Here is an 18,899-nt window from a genome sequence, read left to right on the forward strand (position 1 = left end):
ATATCTGTTTCTATTGTTGCTTTATTTTCAGTCCAAACACAGAGCCTAGAAGGTGGCAAATGCTCTCTATACACCTGTGGGATCTTCTTTATTTCTACATTTCTTAGGTTATATTTCTAAATGATAGTTATTCCCCACGCCACTAGCTGATGCTGACTTCTGGATAATTTCTGCTCTCCAAGTTACTTATTTTCTCTTTACCTGTGTCTAATAGGCTGTTTAACATATTCATAGAATTCCTAATTTCAACAATCATGTTTTTATTTCTAAAAGTTTTATTTGAGGGAATTCCCTGGTTGGGGAACTAAGATCCCACAAGCTGCACGGTATGGCCAATAAATAAAGTTCTATTTGATGCTTTAAAAAAATACGCTTTGTCAATTCTGATTTTTCCTTCATTATACTTTCAATTTGCTTTTTTCCCTTTGAATACATCAAATACATTTATTTTGTATTCTGTCCCTGATAAGCATAATAATTTTGCAGGTCTGGTTCTGTAGATTGTGATTTTTCATTTATGGTGATTCTCTTCCTGGTGGCTTAATTTGTGCTTGTTTAGTGATTTTTTCATTAAGAGCTTATGATACTTGGATATTTATCTGGGGAAATTCTTTGATATCTTGATTTAAGTTATATTTTCCTAAGAGGGATTTTTTTTTTTTTTTTGGTTATACATGTAATATGAATTTTCTGCCTAAAACATAGAGGTGGTTAGAACTTTTCAGGGGATAGTTTACTTTTTTTACTGTCCTTCTAAAGCCAAGGCCAAGACAGATACATACCTTTTCTCTCTTCCTATAGAGCTTTTTTATTCCTCTAATTAAGCCATGGAAGATGTTTCCCTTTGGGGACTCAGTATTATGAGTCAGTAATGGTTCCAAATTCCCAACCTGCTTGATTCCCAGGCTCTATCTCTTATGTCCTGCATAGGCAACCTAATTAAACTCTGACTCTGGGCTACAAGGAATCTACTAGTTCCCCAAAGGCAAACCCCAGGTCCAGTGCTTGTGTACCCTCTGGGTTATTACTTCCTTATTTTTTCTCTTTTGCTCTCACAGGAATTCACCTTAGTTTCTGCCACCTCAAACATTAACAAATCAATGATTTTTACATAGTTTATTCTGACTTCTTTTGTTTTGTTATATCAGGAGAGATTTTTTTTGAACATAAAATTTGCAAGATTGCTGGAAATAGCCAACCTTAATAAAAACTTATTGGATGATGAATAAATGAATGCACTGACTTCTACTCTAATGAAGAGATATTTCTTTCTTACTCTTCCATTGCTGGACCACTGCCACACATCTGCTAAGCTGTTATTTCAGCGGGGGAAATGCAGTGGGTAGGAAATTATATACTAAAAAGAAATATCCATTTTCTTCATAAAAATAAACCTCAAAAGCATTCTCTAAATATGGAACTGGAAAAAGATTCTCTGAGTAATGAGGGGGAATTAGACCAAGTAATCCAAACGTGTACTAGAAATTGTCCTGGCCATTTCCCTTGAGTATTTTTCCTGATGTAGCATGCAGGTCCTAGAGGGCTTCTGCCCCCCATACCCCCAACATAGGATAAATGACCACTGACTTTCTGCTTTATGGTATATTTGGAGACAAAGCCAGGGTGTTCCAATATGACTGGGAGGCTGGAGATTACAAAAGAGGAGTAAGAGTAAGGAGAGAGAGAGAGAAGGAGGGAGGGAAGGAGGAAGGGAGGGAGGGAGGGAAGAAGGGGTGGGGAGAGAGAAAGGGAGAGAGGGACAGAGAGAGAGGGGGTGGGAGAGAGGTGAAAGCTGTATCCTTTCATGACTGAGTCACAAAGCATCACTTCTGCCATACTCTTGGTTTGAGAAATCCTAAGTCCGTACCTAGATGCAAGGTTAGAAAGCATAGACACCATCTCTTTATTGGAGGAGCATTAGTTCCACTGTACCAAGAGCATGTGGGATGTAAGATGTATGTATGTATGCATGTGCTCGAAATACCTTCTTTGGAAAAAATAATCTACCACACATGCACATTGCATACTTGTTATAAACATAATATTACACAGAAAGCATCCAGCATAATGCCACGTGCTCTGTAGTTGCTCCACATCCATTAATTATTTTTCCTCTTGATTTCCTCTCCTTTATGTGGGAAACAAAAGGGGAGGGGGTTATTTTAAGAGAAATAAGATAGATGAGAAATAAAAATGGTATTTTTTTTGCATGTGCTACCATGCTGAGAGTTGTTAGGTTAGTATATCTCCAGTTTATAAATTAGGGAACTGTGGTTCAAAGACATTTAGTAATTTTAGTGCTAAAGTAATTTGGAAGGATGATTTATTAAAATATTAATTTGTTCTTGTTCTCCATTTATGTTTTAAGTAAACTTTTAATTGAATGGTAACATAAGAACACAGCTTGATGAAATTTTACAAACTGAACACATCCACGAAACCAGCACCCCTATCAGAAACAGGACGTTGTCAGCAACCCTGAAACACCCTTCACAGCCCTTTCCAGTCACTAGCCCTCAACTGACCAACCACAAATAACTGCTACTTGACTTCTAACATCAAAGGTTAGTTTCCTAGCTTTTGAACTTCATATAAATAGAATCATAAAGCATGCATTCTTTTGTCCTTGGCTTCTTTTGCTCCATAATAGGTTAGTGACATTTATCTGTTATTAACTTCCATGAACCTTCTTGGCATGTTTTTTAGGTATACATGTGTACTTATTTTATTCAGTATACACCTAGGAGTATAATTGCTGGGTCAAAACGTATGTATATGTCCAAGTTTGTTAAACACTACTAATCAATTTATTGTACCATATACAACAATGTCATCCCATTGTACCAATTATTACAATGTAGAATTGTACCAATGTTTTATTCCTTGTTTCTATGTAATTCTTCTCCCCCTCCCATTCCCCTTCAACCTATTTTAGGCAGGTAGCTACAGTTTAAATTTAGCTTTAGTTTTTTTTGGCTATGTATAAATCAGAAGCAGCTTGCAGTCAATGTCCTTCCATTTTTACAGCAAAATCTAATGATGAGACAGTACAAGTTGGCCAGGAAGAGTAGGTTCAGTGAACGAGAACTCTCAGGGTAAGGAAAGTGAAAGACAGAGAGAGACTCCCTTGGTCAGAAAGCAGATAGAAGTCAGGGTCTAGGAGACAGCAGGAGCCAGAGGACCTGAATAGCTGTTTATGCTCTTTTTAGTAGGGCAGCCATATAATTTGTTATCCAAATCCAGACACTTTTGAGAGTGAGAAGGTTTGCTATTAATAATTATACCGGGATAACGGATGTAAATCAGGACTGTTCCAAGCAATCTGGAATTATTTCAGGCAGCCTCAGTGGAAACTTACAAGTGTAGTTGCTCACATTATCTTTGAATATTTCTTAGAATATTCACGTAGCAGATCACATGGAGAACAATTCTGTCATCTGAAGGATGACAGGATTAAAACCTTTAGGTACATCTCCTGTTAATACCTTAGCTTGCACACATCCATAGAGTAACTTTGTGAAGGGGTGTGTGTGTGTGTGTGTGTGTGTGTGTGTATGTGTGTGTATGTGTATGTATGTGTGCTTCTTTGCATATGTGATGGGATATTTTAATCTCCTCATATATAGTAAAAGCCATGCTACAGCCCTTAACAGAGCTAAGGGTAGGTGGTGGGGTGTCTCCACTGTTCTGAGCAGCTGATGGTGCTAGAAACATTTTGTCTGAGGTGCTTTCTATACCACCTACAAGTCTGACCTAACTTTTTTTTTTGTCCTATTCTCAAAACTCTCTTTGAAAATTTGGAAATGGTGGCTAAAATAAGTTTGAGATCATCCTCCTCTAAAGCCAAATGTAAGTGCCAAGATTTGACGAAGGAGAGGGAAACTGAGCCCACCCAACACAGCAATTCAGCAGTAAACGACATGAAATCCTTGGAGTTAAGGAGAAGTTTAAGTAGAATACCCAAGTCCCAAGATGCCAGGTAAAAATCATCATCCAGGCTGTAAACAAAGACAGTGTAAATTTCTTCCCTGTAGGGACAAATCTCTGAAAAATTCCCAGGGGATTGAAACTGTATCTAATCAGATCCCTGAGATCATCAAGTAGCATAAAGTTCTTCATGATATGCCAGCTGGGGTTCTGGTAAAAATGAGGGTTGCTATTTTTTTTCTCCTAAAGTTGATGTATTCCATCTGGGAAAATCCACAAACAGAAATCTTGTTCTATTCCTAGAGCACCTTGGAGACTGGGGTCTGTAAAAGCTCTGATTCTCAGTACCAAGGGTATCAGAAGAGTTAAAACTTGAGGCTGTCTGCTTTATGCACTAACACCATTTTCTCCTTTGAGGTCATGGAAAAAGAGATTGCATAAGACCCAGGAGGAAAGTGAATGTATGACCCCCATTTTTCCTGATGGTTTTCTTTTAAACTTACATATAAGGGGTCTGGGATACATTGAGCCTTTCCCTACTCTTAACAGTGACTGGTGTGAAATGCAGTGAAGGGACTGAGAGGAGGAAGGTAGGAGGTGCATACAGAGGGGGCACTCTTGGCTTTTTCCTCCAGGGCCGCAGCCCCATATCTGGTTGGGAGAGGGAGGCAGGATGAATGGAGACAATGGGGGACCGGAGAGCTCTCGTCTCTCAGAGCCTGAGACAGTGGGCTCAGGTTGTTCTACTGGCTCTTGGAAGGTCTTTCCGAGAGTCATTGGGCAGCCAATTCAGGTGCTCCATCTCCTCATTACCCAAGTGGGGACAGAACTCTTGCTGCCCATGCTAACAGACTCTAGCTTGGATTCATGATCAGCCCAGGGGAGCTGAGATATAGTAACAGACACATTGCCAATAGCTTGGGAGAGGGGCATAGATGAGAGAAGGCAAACAGGAGGGCATCCATGCACTGGCTTATCTTCTAGACCTTTCTTCCATCAGCTAAGCTTGTGCCTATAACCATTCCATGTATTTTGTCCTTTGTTTCCACAGACAGCTCCCCAGAAGAGAATGGCTCTGAGAAACAGCTCCTCAGTGACTGAGTTTATCCTTGTGGGATTATCACAACAATCAGAGCTCCAGCTCCCCCTCTTCCTCCTGTTCTTAGGGATCTATGTGTTTACTGTGGTAGGCAACTTGGGCTTGATGACCTTAATTGGGCTGAATTCTAGCCTTCACACTCCAATGTACTTTTTCCTTTTCAACTTGTCTTTTATAGATCTCTGTTATTCCTGTGTGTTTACCCCTAAAATGCTAAATGATTTTGTGTCAGAAAATACCATTTCTTATGTGGGATGCATGACTCAACTATTTTTCTTCTGTTTCTTTGTCAATTCTGAGTGCTACGTGCTGGTATCAATGGCTTATGATCGCTATGTGGCCATCTGCAATCCTCTGCTGTACACGGTCACCATGTCGCCTCAGGTCTGTTCTCTGATGATGTTTGGTTCATATGTGATAGGGTTTTCTGGGGCAATGGCCCACACCGGAAGCATGCTGAGACTGACCTTCTGTGATTCTAACATCATTGACCATTATCTGTGTGAAGTCCTCCCCCTCTTGCAGCTCTCCTGCACCAGCACCCACATCAATGAGCTGGTGTTTTTTATTGTTGTTGGAGTGGTCATCACAATATCCAGTATCAGTATCTTCATCTCTTATGCTTTGATTCTCTCCAGTATCCTCCATATTCCTTCTGCTGAGGGCAGGTCCAAAGCCTTTAGCACATGCGGCTCCCATGTAGTTGCTGTGGCTCTCTTCTTTGGGTCAGGGGCATTCACTTATTTAACAACCTCTTTTCCTGGATCTATGGACCAGAGTAAATTTGCCTCAGTCTTCTACACCAACATTGTTCCAATGCTTAACCCTTTGATCTACAGTTTGAGGAATAAAGATGTTAAACTTGCTCTGAGAAAAACCCTGAAGAGAGTGCTCTTCTGATGGTTCTGTTTGTATCAGTTACTTCCTGGTAAGCATCATACTCAAGAATCTTTTTAACTACAGGTGTAGGAATTTTAATCTTTCTTTCTTAAGTGGGGTGATCTCTCTACTTAAAAAATTGCAGATCCCTTACTCTTTTTGAGGTTTATACTGTTTAAATTGGTTCATTGCATGCAATTTAGCTTCTATTAACTGTCTATTGTTTATTGGACTCTATACTAGATCCAAAAGATGAGTAAGATGAGGCTCTATACCTTCCATCTTTTACTTGGTAGGCTAAATGGGTTTGTCCAAGCAATTTTTCTGGCTGGGAGATGGTGGTATGATGGTCTAGGAGAATGAATTTATTTTTTCTTCAGTTATGGGAGCAGGCTTACCAAAGACAAAAGGTAGATAGATATACCTTGGGCCATAGGTTAAGATAGTCTCCCAACTCCTAGCGAGGTTGCTTGGCTAGGAAGATTGTAAATCATCTCTTTCATATACATCCATGTACACACAAGAGAAAGCTTCACTTAAGAGTGCTTTACATGGCCTGAAATGTAAAGATAAATCAAACCTGAAATCTTTCTTTTCAAAGTTTCAAAACTCTTAGGCCATGGATTGGTAACCATGGGGTAGGTGGTTTATAACTAGGCCAAATTCTTGGGCTCTGGGTTCTACGGCTGAAAACAAAAGAATAAGGGAGAAGTTCCATGGATTTACAAGATTATGTTGACTGCTACCTCTATCTTGCCCTGGAGATACTGTGCATATTATAAACATTTAGGACAATTCTTTTATTCTTTACAGTAGATTTAGATTTTACTGTCTCCGAGACTGTGTGTGTGTGTGTCTGTGTGTATTACAGTTAACTATTAGAGAATCAAGAAGAAAGAGAAATCACATTACACTTTCCACTTGCAGAAAGACTTGGAAGGGATCCTGATTTTGAGTGCCAAAGACTGTTCTGTACTACTCTGTTGGAGATTCTGCTATTCTATAATGGATAGCTCAGATTTTGTGAAGTACACCCTCATAAACCTCCCTGTGTGCTGGCAGGAAGGTAAACTTAGGGCCATACCAACCCATATGGAAAGATGAGAGGGTGGAGACTCATGGTGGAGTCAGAAGAATGGGACCCTCTCTGTGTAAGGACTAGAACTTGGGGTGTCCATGAGATCATTTGTGAAGAGCGTTTAGTACTTTTGGATACAGGGAGAGTCATATAAAGTACTCAGTTGATATATTTTGCTTTGCTTATATGTTTCCAACTCATCCATAAAATTGGATAGTTGCACAGTGTGTATTGGTATGAGAAACAAGACAATAAAGAGAAGTAAGACCTTCCTCACATTTACCTCTCTGCTGACACTTGTTAGAAGTGTTAGAAGAAAGATAGTTTAAGTGGTCCAGGTCAGGGCCAGAAGCAAGGCATCCTAAGATGGAGCCAAGAACAGCACAGAGAAACACCTGCAGCATGGAACTGACTCAGGTGGAGACATGAAATAAAACTTCTCCAAATATGCTGTAGGGAAGACATCTTTGGCGCTGGAAAAATCTGATACTTGGATTATACCTGGATTATGATAAAAACAATACTTAACTCTTATTGAGCATATATTCTATGTCTGGGTACTGTTTAAGGTGCCTTAAATATATTAACTCACTTACTGGAATTGTCTTAATGCCATACTGAGCCACTGCTAGTCAGTCCTCTGGACTTAGCTGAACTCTACCCTCCAAGAGGGTAGAGTCTATGTGTAGCCATGTGGAGCCCTGGGGATATTAGTAAGAGTCAAAAATAAGGAAGAATAAGAATAAATATAATTTGATATGCATAAAGGAAAAAATTACCATTGGTATAAATGAATGGAAATAAGGAACAAAGCAAAACCATAAGGATGTGAATAGAAAGGAATAATTATAAAATAAGTTCATTAAAGCCTAAGAATAACTTTCTTTACATTCATACCATATTGGCACTGGGGTGACTAGAGGTGAAAGCATAAGTATGACTTAATGAGACACTGGCTTGGATTCCTTTGTCACTGAAGATCTGAAATGACAAAAACATACGGCATTTTTCCTGATTCTTTTAATAGCAAGTAAGAGCCATTTATGTTTCCCACAGAAGAGACATTTTATAAATTATGAAGACCTTCACTTCTCTCACAAACTAAAGACAGGTCATCTTGCATATCCTTTTAGGCTGGTGTTGAGGAACTGTTGGTTCTTAATGGTCAGTGAATAGGAATGCGTTTGGGGGCCTCTGCTTTACAGTAAGTGAAAAACATGATTTGCTGCTCTGTGTCAGATGTCGTAAAGTGGGTCCCTCTGCCACAATACCAAATTTCTGTCACCTCATGACATTATGACATTTTGACTTTCAGCAAGTAAAATTTTCTCTTTAGGAGGCATTATTAAAGTCAGGAATCCTCTGGGTTCAGTCTTTGGTCTATTTCTCTTTTTGGCTCTTTCTGGGACGTCTCTCCAGCTCCTGTGGCTTCAACAACCACATGTTTGATTCCTAAATCCATAACTCTGGTTTGGATCTATGTTTATAACCTATAATTAGTTGTAATTAGAAATATAAAAGTATCATCAGATACCAAACAGAATTATGTAATGATTAGGGTGTGACACAGTTTTGGAGAATAGAGTATAAACTGTTCTTGATATCTACACATTCTCCTAAATTCTAAACAGGAAGGAGAGCACAGAGGTAAGTGACAGACACCAAATTCAGGAAGAACTTCCGGATGGAGCTTGGGAGTGAAAGGCACTGCTCTACTCTGTGGGGCAGTGATGAATGCTCAGTGCTAAGCCTTAGCCCATATGATAGATAGACAAACATTGCCCTCTCTCCCCTCACACTTCTATAAATGAAGTCCATCATTTACTAACTGCTTCAGCTGCTAACGTAAGTCTGACTGCAGTGTCCTAAGTACATGAGGGTTTATTTTTCTCTAACATAAAAGGCATCTAGAGGTAGGCAGTTCAGGGCTGATATGGCAGAGTCACCAAAAACTCAGTGTCTCTCTCTTTCTTCTCTTCTTAGTAGTGACTTCATTCTCATGGCTGCATCATGGTTTCCATATGGCTGCTAGACCTCATATGGTATTGTTCACAGTCCAAGCAGCAAGGAGACAAAGGGGCAAAGGAGGGCAAAGGGTGCTTTGCCTATTCAAAGAGTGAAGAGCCACCCCTACTTACAAGGGAGACTGGGAAACTTGGCATTCAACTTCAGAAAAGTGCAATTCATGAAAAATTTAGGATTTTGTTATTAATTAAGAAAGAGTAAATCGCTATTGGGTAGGCAATCAGCAATCTACCAAAGGGTAGAATTGATTCCACTTGCCAGGAGGGAGCAGTTCAGAAGTGAGCACTTTTCATTCCTATTGCTGCTTCCTTACTTAGATTAACCTGACAGATAAGACTAAAAAAGACTGACAAGTTGGTCATTGATGGAACTGCACCCAGTGTCTCTTTATCACTGTCCCATTTGTACTGAATTAAGGCTAACTCTTAGAAAGGACAAGCCAGATATATGATATTTCATTTCCAACTTCTTTTCCTGTCCCTTAATGGGTGAAGCTGGGTCTAGGTTCTGGGAGGTAGGTTTGAGTCCTGACATTGACTTCCCTAATCAACTTTGCTATTAATAAAGATGTAATTGGTATTTTGATCTGCCTTTAGCTCCTTGTACTTGATCTCACTAGTTAGATCTCATATGCGGAGAGAGAGAGTTATTAATATTGCCAAATCTCTCACATTATGGTTATCTTTGTGCTTTTAGTATAAAGAGACTTTTGGTAATTGAAGCTCTTATTTTCTTATGCTTTGAGACGCTCCCTCTTGATTTGTAGGTGGTTATTAGAAACAGTAGGAGAGGAAAATAAAATTTCCTCTATCTAGCTTAGGTTCATTGACTATGGCCCTAAAATTAGAATGACGAAAGAGAGATTAACAAGAGGAAAATAAACACAAGTGTATTAACATGTGTGTTGTGCATACACACAGGAGTACTCAGAGATGAGTAACTCCAAGGGGTGCTTGGGACTTGGGCTTAAATAGCATCTTAACAAAGAACAATAAATTTGTAGAGACGTTACAAGATAGAGGAAAAGGACTTTGAGGTTCTGGGATGGCAAACTGTGGGAAAGTAAATATGTGTGGGAAACTAACGAAGGATAATATCTAATTAAGAGTGGTTTTTAATGTAGGTGCTGCTGGTGAGGTTTCTGGGCTTAGAAGGGTCTAGACTTGTCTCCAGTGATTAACTTCTGTCCCTTCTGGTAGAGAAGGGAGAGGAACACCTTTATATATTTATGTCCTGCTTTTAGGTAAATAGGGAGAGATTTTCTTATATCTACTTTTTCTCAACAGCACTCAGCTCACAAAAATACTTATACCAGCACAGTATATTCTGGGCAGCATATATTCTGCTGCCATTCAGAACCATACCAAGAACAAAGTTACTGAGTGTATACAAAAATGCAACTCAGGGCCACGGACAGAGGGGCTCATTGACAGCAGAGAAATATGACAAGAAAAATTAGGCTAGGAAATCCATAATTTCACAGAACAGCAAGAAGACGTACTTATCTTTGAAGATTCACCCCACCATTTATGGGTTCAACAAACATTCACTAGATGTTCACTAAGTCACAGGTAAAAAGTTCAAGATTTCACTTACTGGGATCATTAGGACTTCAAACTGTCTTTTTTCCATTAATATGCACAACCACATGCCATAATTAATAAACACGCTGAGGAGAGTTTGATTGATACTACTTTCTGAAAACTGAGAATCCTAATTAGAACATTTGGCTACTTAGAACAATTTGACACCTCCTTGGAGGAGGGACAAGAGTACTTACAAGCTGACAATTAGTAAAAGGGTAAATATATTTAATCATGTAAAATAGGGAGTAGAAAGATGGAGGTGGAGTAGAAGGATGTGGAGTTCGTCTCTCTCCACGGATGCATCAGGAATACATCAATAGAGGCAACAATTCTCACAGAAAACTGGCTGAATACTAGCAGAAGACCTTGGACACCAGAAAGGATTATAAAGATCCCTGCATAACAGGGTAGGACGAAAAAAAGAAAGGAGAAAGAGAAGAAACGGGACAGGACCTGTATCCTGGGGCAGGGGAGCTAAAGCAGAGGAAAGATTCCCAAATTCGGGAAAACCCCCTTTATCTGACAGGGAAACCCCCTCTTCAAAGGGGAATTCGATTGGGACAGAAAGGAGGCATTTGGGACTATTCAAAGAGGGTGAAGCAGCCAATCTGTGGCAGATGGGAAAGAGTGAGAAACACATAGACAGTCTGTACCACAGTCCTGTGTGCCCTGGACTGAGACGTGTGTTCACAGGAGGTCTGGAAGCTGGAGTGAGGGGACTGGAGAACAGGCCCAGGGTGAGAACTGCTGTTGGCTGCAGGAAGACAGGAGGGAAGAAATCCACAACAGGGAATGCCTACAGGGGAAGACTGGGATGCCATGGAAGCAGGGCACTACTGCTGAGTCACATGCAGGGGGAGGAGTCACTATTATAGATTCTCTCTTTGTGTCAGCAATGAACAATAAAGGAAGCCCACTGGTCACAGAGTAATACAAAAAGGCCCCCGAGGGCTGGCCTTCAGGTACCTTGGGCTAGGCATCAGTAAAGACCCTCACTAGGGCCAGATTTTCTACACCTGTGGCCGCTGGCATCCCTGCACATTTGGCATCACCACCAGGGCTCCCGGCATCCAAGCAGGGTGCTACTGCTGACACACACACAGGGAGGAGCCACTATTCAGCCTCTCTCTCCCCACATGCTGGCACCTACAGATGAACAATAAAGGAAGCCCTCACTGAGGCAGACCCAAGAGCTCCAAGGCAACCTCACGACCAGACTCCTGTGTTGGATCACACACAGAGGTAGGGACAAAGCCAAAGCTGAATGCCAGGGACAGGGGGACTAAGGAAGAGGATTGAAAATCTTTTTACTGTTATTTTTATTTTATTTATACATTTCTATTTCTAGTTGGCTTTTCTGTTGTGCTAAGTTCTTTTCCCCTATCTTTTTCTTCTTTATCTTTAACACATTTATATTTTATCTTATTTTTTTCCTTTTTAAATTTCCATTTATACTTTGCTTTTCTATTGTTCTGTGTTTTATCCTTTTTTATTTTATTTTATCTTGTTTTAAGTCATTATTATCAGTCTGTTCTGTTTCCTTGCTTTATTCTTCAGTTGACACACTGCTTTGGTTTTTGTTTTTAGATTTTGGTTTATATTAGTTCTAATTCTAATTGTTTGATTTCATTTTGGAGATCTTCAGTCTATCTGGTTGTTCTCTTGCTCTTTGTCACATTTGATCCTTGTTTCTATTTGGTCCTTGTTATATTTGGACCTTGTTTTCATCCTTTCTCTGGGGTTTTGTCATTTTTTTTTTTCTTATTCTTTTTTTTTTTTCTTTTCTCTTCCTTGAAAATTTTTTTTAATATATTTCCATTTCTACATTGCCTCCTGCTGTTCTATCTTCATTCCCCTTGCTCTCTCTTTTTTTAAAAATCATTCTTGTCAGTTTATTTTGTTTCTTTGCATCAGTTTGTTTTTTTAAGCTCTTTATTGGAATATAATTGCTTTACATTGTTGTGCCAGGTTTTGTTGTACAACGAAGTGAATCAGCTGTATTTATACACATAACTCCATATCCCCTCCCTCCCATGACTCCCTCCCACATTCTTGCAATTGTATTTTAATATGCTTGGTGTACTTTGCACTTTTATTCTATGCACTTAAAAACATTATTCTAAGGAGAGTCCACAGATCTCACCAAACTCCCAAAGGGGTCAACAGGGGAAAAACAAACAAAGACACTTAGGAAGATCTGATGTAAGAATTATTTACAATAAGAAACTGGAAAGATTGAATTTAGAACAGCTGGAAAACTTTAAATAAATGCTGGCACAGCCAGTTAAGGAACCATGAAAAAAATATATAAAACTATATTTAATGATCCTTATCTTACTTTAAAAATGCATACATATTTTAAAAAAAAGGTGAGAAATAAAGTCATTTGTAATCACATGATTAATTTTCTAGTTGCTAATTTTTTGTAATGAATACATATAACTTTTATAATAGGAAGATTTTTAAGAGTATAAAAATGTATTTGGTTTGCAAATGGTCAGAGTATAAAGACTAGTTTAAAAGGTTGCATATTAATGTAATTCTTTATGTTTAGTGTTAGTTAATACTAATTCAAAGGCCAGCTCAGAAAAAAAAAAGTATTTAACATTCAAATGAAAGAAATTACAATGAAACACCTGTCTCTAACTCAATGTCTTTATTTATTTTTTAAGTTTTTTATTGGAATATATTTGTTTTACACTCTGTACCAGTTTTTGAGGTACACCAAAGTGAATCAGCTGTATTTATACATATATCCCCATATCCCCTCCCTCCCATGACTCCTTCCCACCCTCCCTGTCCTGGCCCTCTAAGGCATCTCCCATCATCAAGTTGATCTTCTTTTGTTATACAGCAACTTCCCACTAGCTATCATTTTACAGTTGGTAGCATAAATATGTCTATGCCACTCTCTCACTTCGTCCCAGCTTCCCCTTCGCCCCCCACCCCAGCCCCGTATCCTCAAGTCCATTCTCTACTTCTGTATCTCCACTCTTGCCTGTCACTGGGTTCATCAGTACAATTTCTTCAGATTCCATATACATGTGTTAGCATACGGTATTTGTTTTTCTCTTTCTGGCTTACTTCACTCTGTATGACAGACTCTAGGTCTATCCACATCATGACATATAGTTCAATTTCATTCCTTTTTATGGCTGAGTAACATTGCATTGTATATATGTGCGACATCTTTATCCATTCATCTGTTGATGGGCATTTAGGTGGTTTCCATGTCCTGGCTATTGTAAATAGTGCTGCAATGAACATTATGGTACATGTTTCTTTTTAGATTATGGTTTTCTCTGGGTATATGCCCAGGAGTGGGATTACTGGGTCTTATGGTAGTTCCATTTTTAGTTCTTTAAGGAATCTCTAAACTGTTTTCCATAGTGGCTGCACCAGTTTACATTCCCACTAACAGTGCAGGAGAGTTCCCTTTTCTCCACACCCTTTCCAACATTTACTGTTTCTAGATTTTTTGATGACGGCCATTCTGACCGGTGTGAGGTGATACCTCATTGTGGCTTTGACTTGCCTTTCTCTAATGATTAATGATGTTGAGTATCTTTTCATGTGTTTGTTGGCCATCTGTATGTCTTCTTTGGAGAAATGTCTATTTAGGTCTTCCACCCATTTTTGGATTGGGTTATTTGCTTTTTTGCTTTAAGCTGCATGAGCTGCTTATATATTTTGGAGATTAATAGCAAATAAACAACCTAACCTTATACCTCAAACAATTAGAGAAAGAAGAACAAAAAAACCCCAAAGTGAGCAAAAAGAAAGAAATCATAAAGATCAGATCAGAAATAAATGAACAAGAAATGAAGGAAACAATAGCAAAGATCAATAAAACTAAAAGCTGGCTCTTTGAGAAGATAAACAAAATTGATAAACCATTAGCCAAACTTATCAGGAAAACAAGGGAGAAGATGCAAATCAACAGAATTAGAAATGAAAAAGGAGAAGTAACAACGGACACCTCAGAAATACAAAAGATCATGAGAGACGACTACAAACAACTATATGCCAATAAATTGGATAACCTGGAAGAAAAGGATAAATTCTTAGAAAAGTACAATCTTCCAAGACTGAACCAGGAAGAAATAGAACATATGAACAGACAAATCACAAGCACTGAAATTGAGACTGTGACTAAAAATCTCCCAACAAACAAAAGCCTAGGGCCAGATGGTTTCACAGGCAAATACTATCAAACTTTTAGAGAAGAGCTAACACTTATCCTTCTCAAACTCTTCCAAATTATAGCAGAAGGAGGAACACTCCCAAACTCATTCCATGAGGCCACCACCACGCTGATACCAAAACCAGGCAAAGAAGTCAGAAAAAAAGAAAATTACAGGCCAATATCACTGATGAATATAGATGCAAAAATCTTCAACAAAATACTAGCTAACAGCATCCAACAGCACATTAAAAAGATCATACACCATGATCAAGTGGGGTTTATCCCTGGAATGCAAGGATTCTTCAATATATGCAAATCAATCAATGTAATACAGCATATTAACAAATTGAAGGATAAAAACCACATGATAATCTCAATAGACACAGAAACGGCTTTTGACAAACATCAACATTCATTTATGATAAAAACTCTCCAGAAAATGGGCATAGAAGGAAATTATCTCAACATAATAAAAACCATATATAACAAACCAACAGCCAACATCATTCTAAATGGTGAAAAACTGAAAGCATTCCCTCTAAGGACAGGAACAAGACAGGGGTGTCCCCTCTCACCATTATTAGTCAACATAGTTTTGGAAATTTTAGCCACAGCAATCAGAGAAGAAAATGAAATAGGAATTCAAATTGGAAAAGAAGAAATAAAACTGTCACTCTGCAGATGATATGATTTACATAGAAAACCCTAAAGACTCTACCACAAAACTGCTAACATTAATTGATCAATTTAGTAAAGTAGCAGGATACAAAATTAATGCACAGAAATCTCTTGCATTCCTATACACTAACAATGAAAGAGCAGAAAGAGAAATTAAGGAAACTCTCCCATTTATCACTGCAACAAAAAGAATAAAATACCTAGGAATAAACCTGCCTAAGGAGGCAAAAGACCTGTATGCAGAAAACTAGAAGACACTGATGAAAGAAATCAAAGAGTATACAAACAGATGGAGAGACATACCATGTTCCTGCATTGGAAGAATCAATATTGTGAAAATGACTGTCTTACTCAAAGCAGTTTACAGATTCAATGCAATCCCTATCAAATTACCAACAGCATTTTTCACAGAACTAGAACAAGAAATCTTACAATTTGTATGGAAACACAAAAGACCCCAAATAGCCAAAGCAATCTTGAGAAGGAAAGACAGAGTTGGTGGAATTAGGCTTTCTGACTTTAAACTATACTATAAGGCCACAGTGATCAAGACAGTATGGTACTGGCACAAAAAGAGAAAGGAAGATCAATGAAACAGAATAGAGAACCCAGAGGTAAACCCAAGCACGTATGGGCAATTTATCTTTGACAAAGGAGGCAAGAAAATACAATGGAAAAAAGACAGCCTCTTCAATAAGTGGTGCTGGGAAAATTGGACAGCAACATGTAAAAGAATGAAATGAGAACACTTCCTAACACCATACACAAAAATAAATTCAAAATGGATTAAAGACCTACATGTAAGGCCAGACACTATAAAACTCCTAGAGGAAAACATAGGCAGAACACTCTATGACATACATCAAAGCAAGATCCTTTTTGACCCACCTCCTAGAATCATGGAAATAAAATCAAGAATAAACAAATGGGACCTAATGAGACAGAAGCTTTTGCACAGCACAAGAAACCATAAACAAGACAAGAACACAACCCTCAAAATGGGAGGCAATACTTGCCAACAATGCATCAGTTTTTAGTTGGAACTCTGCTCTGATTTTTTTCTTCTTTGGTTTTGAGTGTTTGCTGTTGTTGCTTTTTTTTTAAATTGTCTGATTTCGTTCGGGGGGTCTTTTGTCTGGTTGCTCTAGAGCTTTATGTTTTACTGTGTTCTGTTTTTGTTGGTCTTGTGCATGTACGTGGTTCCTTGTTTCAGTATTAGTTTGTTTGATTTAACGTTTACCATTAGTCTGGGGCTTGGTTAGTCTTTTTTAATCTCTTTCATTGTTGGGATGAGTGACCTGTGGGGTGTTGATTCCTTAACCAGAAGTTGGGCCTGAAGCTCTGGGGTGGGAGCACTGAGTCCAGGACTCTGGACCACTAGAGAATTCCTGGCCAGATGGAATATTAATTGCAGAGAGCTTTCTTGGAGGCCTGTATCAGAGTCTAAGACCTGGCTCTGCCCAACTGCCTACAACTGCCAATGCTGGATGCCTCACACCAAACTACAAACAAGACAGGAATACAAACCCGCCCATCAGCACACAGACTACCTAAAGTCATACTAAGCTCACAGATACCCCAAAGCACACCACCTGACACAGCCCTGCTCATCACAGGGAAAAGACACAGATCCACTCATAAGAATGAAGGCACTACTCCCTGCCATCAGGAAGCCTACTCAAGACACTGGACCAACAGAGGGCAGAGAACAGAAGCAAGAGGAATTATGACTAGGCAGCCTAGGGAAAGGAGACCTCTAATACCATAAATTAGACAAAATGAAAAAAACATAAACATCTTGCAGTCAAAGGAACAAGATAAAAACCCACAAGATCAAATAAAAGAATAAAAAATAGGCAAACTGCCTGAAAAAGAATTCTGCATTATAATAGTAAAGATGATCCAAAATTTCAAAAACAAAATAGAGAAAATACAAGGAACATTTAAGAAGGATCTAGAAGAACTAAAGAGCAAGCAAACAGTAATGAACAATACATTAACTGAAATTAAAAACACTCTAGATGGAATCAACAGCAGAATAACTGAAGCAGAAGAATGAGCAATTGAGCTAGAAGACAAGATGATGGAAATAACTGCCACAGAGCAGAATAATGAAAAAAGATTAAAAAGAATGGAAGACAGTCTCAGAGACATTGAGGACATTTAGTGCACCAACATTTGAATCATAGGCGTTCCAGAAAAAAAAGAAGAAAAGAAAGGGTCTGAGAAAATATATGAAGAGATTATAGTCGAAAACTTCTCCAACAGGGGAAAGGAAATATTCAATAAATTCTAAGAAGCGCAGAGAGTCCCATACAGAATAAACCCAAGGAGAAACACACCAAGACACATATTAATCAAACTAACAAAAATAAAGCACAAAGAAAAAATATAAAAAGCAGAGAGAGAAAAGCAACAAAGAACATACAAGGGAACCCCCAGAAGGTTAACAGCTGATCTTTCTACAGAAACTCTGCAGGCCAGAAGGGAGTGCCAGGATATATTTAAAGTGCTGAAAGGGAAAAACCTACAGCCAAGAATATGCTAGCCAGCAAAAATCTCATTCAGATTAGACAGAGAAATCAAAAGCTTTACAGACAAGGAAAAGTTAAGAGAATTCCACACCACCAAACCAGCTTTATAACAGATGTTAAAGGAACTTCTCCAGGCAGGAAACACAAGAGAAGGAAAAGACCTACAAAACAAACCCAAAACAATTAAGAAAATGGTAATAGGGACACACATATGAATAATTACCTTAAATGTAAATGGATTAAATGCTCCAAACAGAAGACACAGATTGGCTGAGTGGATACAAAAATAAGACCCGTATATACACTCTCCACAAGAGCCCAACTTCAGACCTAGGGACACACACAGACTGAAAGTGAGGGGCTGGGAAAAGATAATCCATGCATATGGAAGTCAAAAGAAAGCTAGAGTAGCAATACTCATATCAGACAAATAAGACTTTAAAGTAAAGACGATTACACGAGACAAGGAAGAACACTACATAATGATCAAGGGATCCATCCAAGAAGAAGATATAACAATAGTAAATATCTATGCACCCAACACAGGAGAACCTCAATACATAAAGCAAATGCTACCAAGTGTAAAAGGAGAAATTGACAGTAACACAATAACAGTAGGAGACTTCAACACCCCATTTACACCAATGGACAGATCATCCAAACAGAAAATAAATAAGGAAACACAAGCTTTAAATGGCAGATTAGACAACATGGACTTAAGTGATATTAATAGGACATTCCATCCAAAAAACTACAGAATACACTTTCTTCTCAAGTGCACACAGAACATTCTTCAGGATGGATCACATCTTGGATCACAAATTAGGCCTTGGTAAATTTAAGAAAACTGAAATCATACCAAGCATCTTTTCCAACCACAACACCATGATACTAGATATCAACTACA

At 38.6% G+C, this 18,899-nt stretch overlaps 1 protein-coding gene across 1 annotated transcript; it reads left to right on the plus strand.

Moving 5' to 3' along the window:
* The first annotated feature begins 4,993 nt into the window (after positions 1-4,993).
* Positions 4,994-5,926, plus strand: LOC130861336 (olfactory receptor 8B4). The gene has a single exon (XM_057750133.1). The coding sequence runs from the start codon at positions 4,997-4,999 to the stop codon at positions 5,924-5,926; it is 930 nt and encodes a 309-aa protein (XP_057606116.1). The 5' UTR covers positions 4,994-4,996.
* Positions 5,927-18,899: the final 12,973 nt, after the last annotated feature.

The sequence above is a fragment of the Hippopotamus amphibius genome, chromosome 9, assembly GCF_030028045.1.
Source record: "Hippopotamus amphibius kiboko isolate mHipAmp2 chromosome 9, mHipAmp2.hap2, whole genome shotgun sequence".
Lineage (NCBI taxonomy): Eukaryota > Metazoa > Chordata > Mammalia > Artiodactyla > Hippopotamidae > Hippopotamus > Hippopotamus amphibius.

Bases quoted from the DNA above. Each gene is read 5' to 3' on its own strand.
- LOC130861336 (XM_057750133.1), top strand. From the start codon at position 4,997: ATGGCTCTGAGAAACAGCTCCTCAGTGACTGAGTTTATCCTTGTGGGA.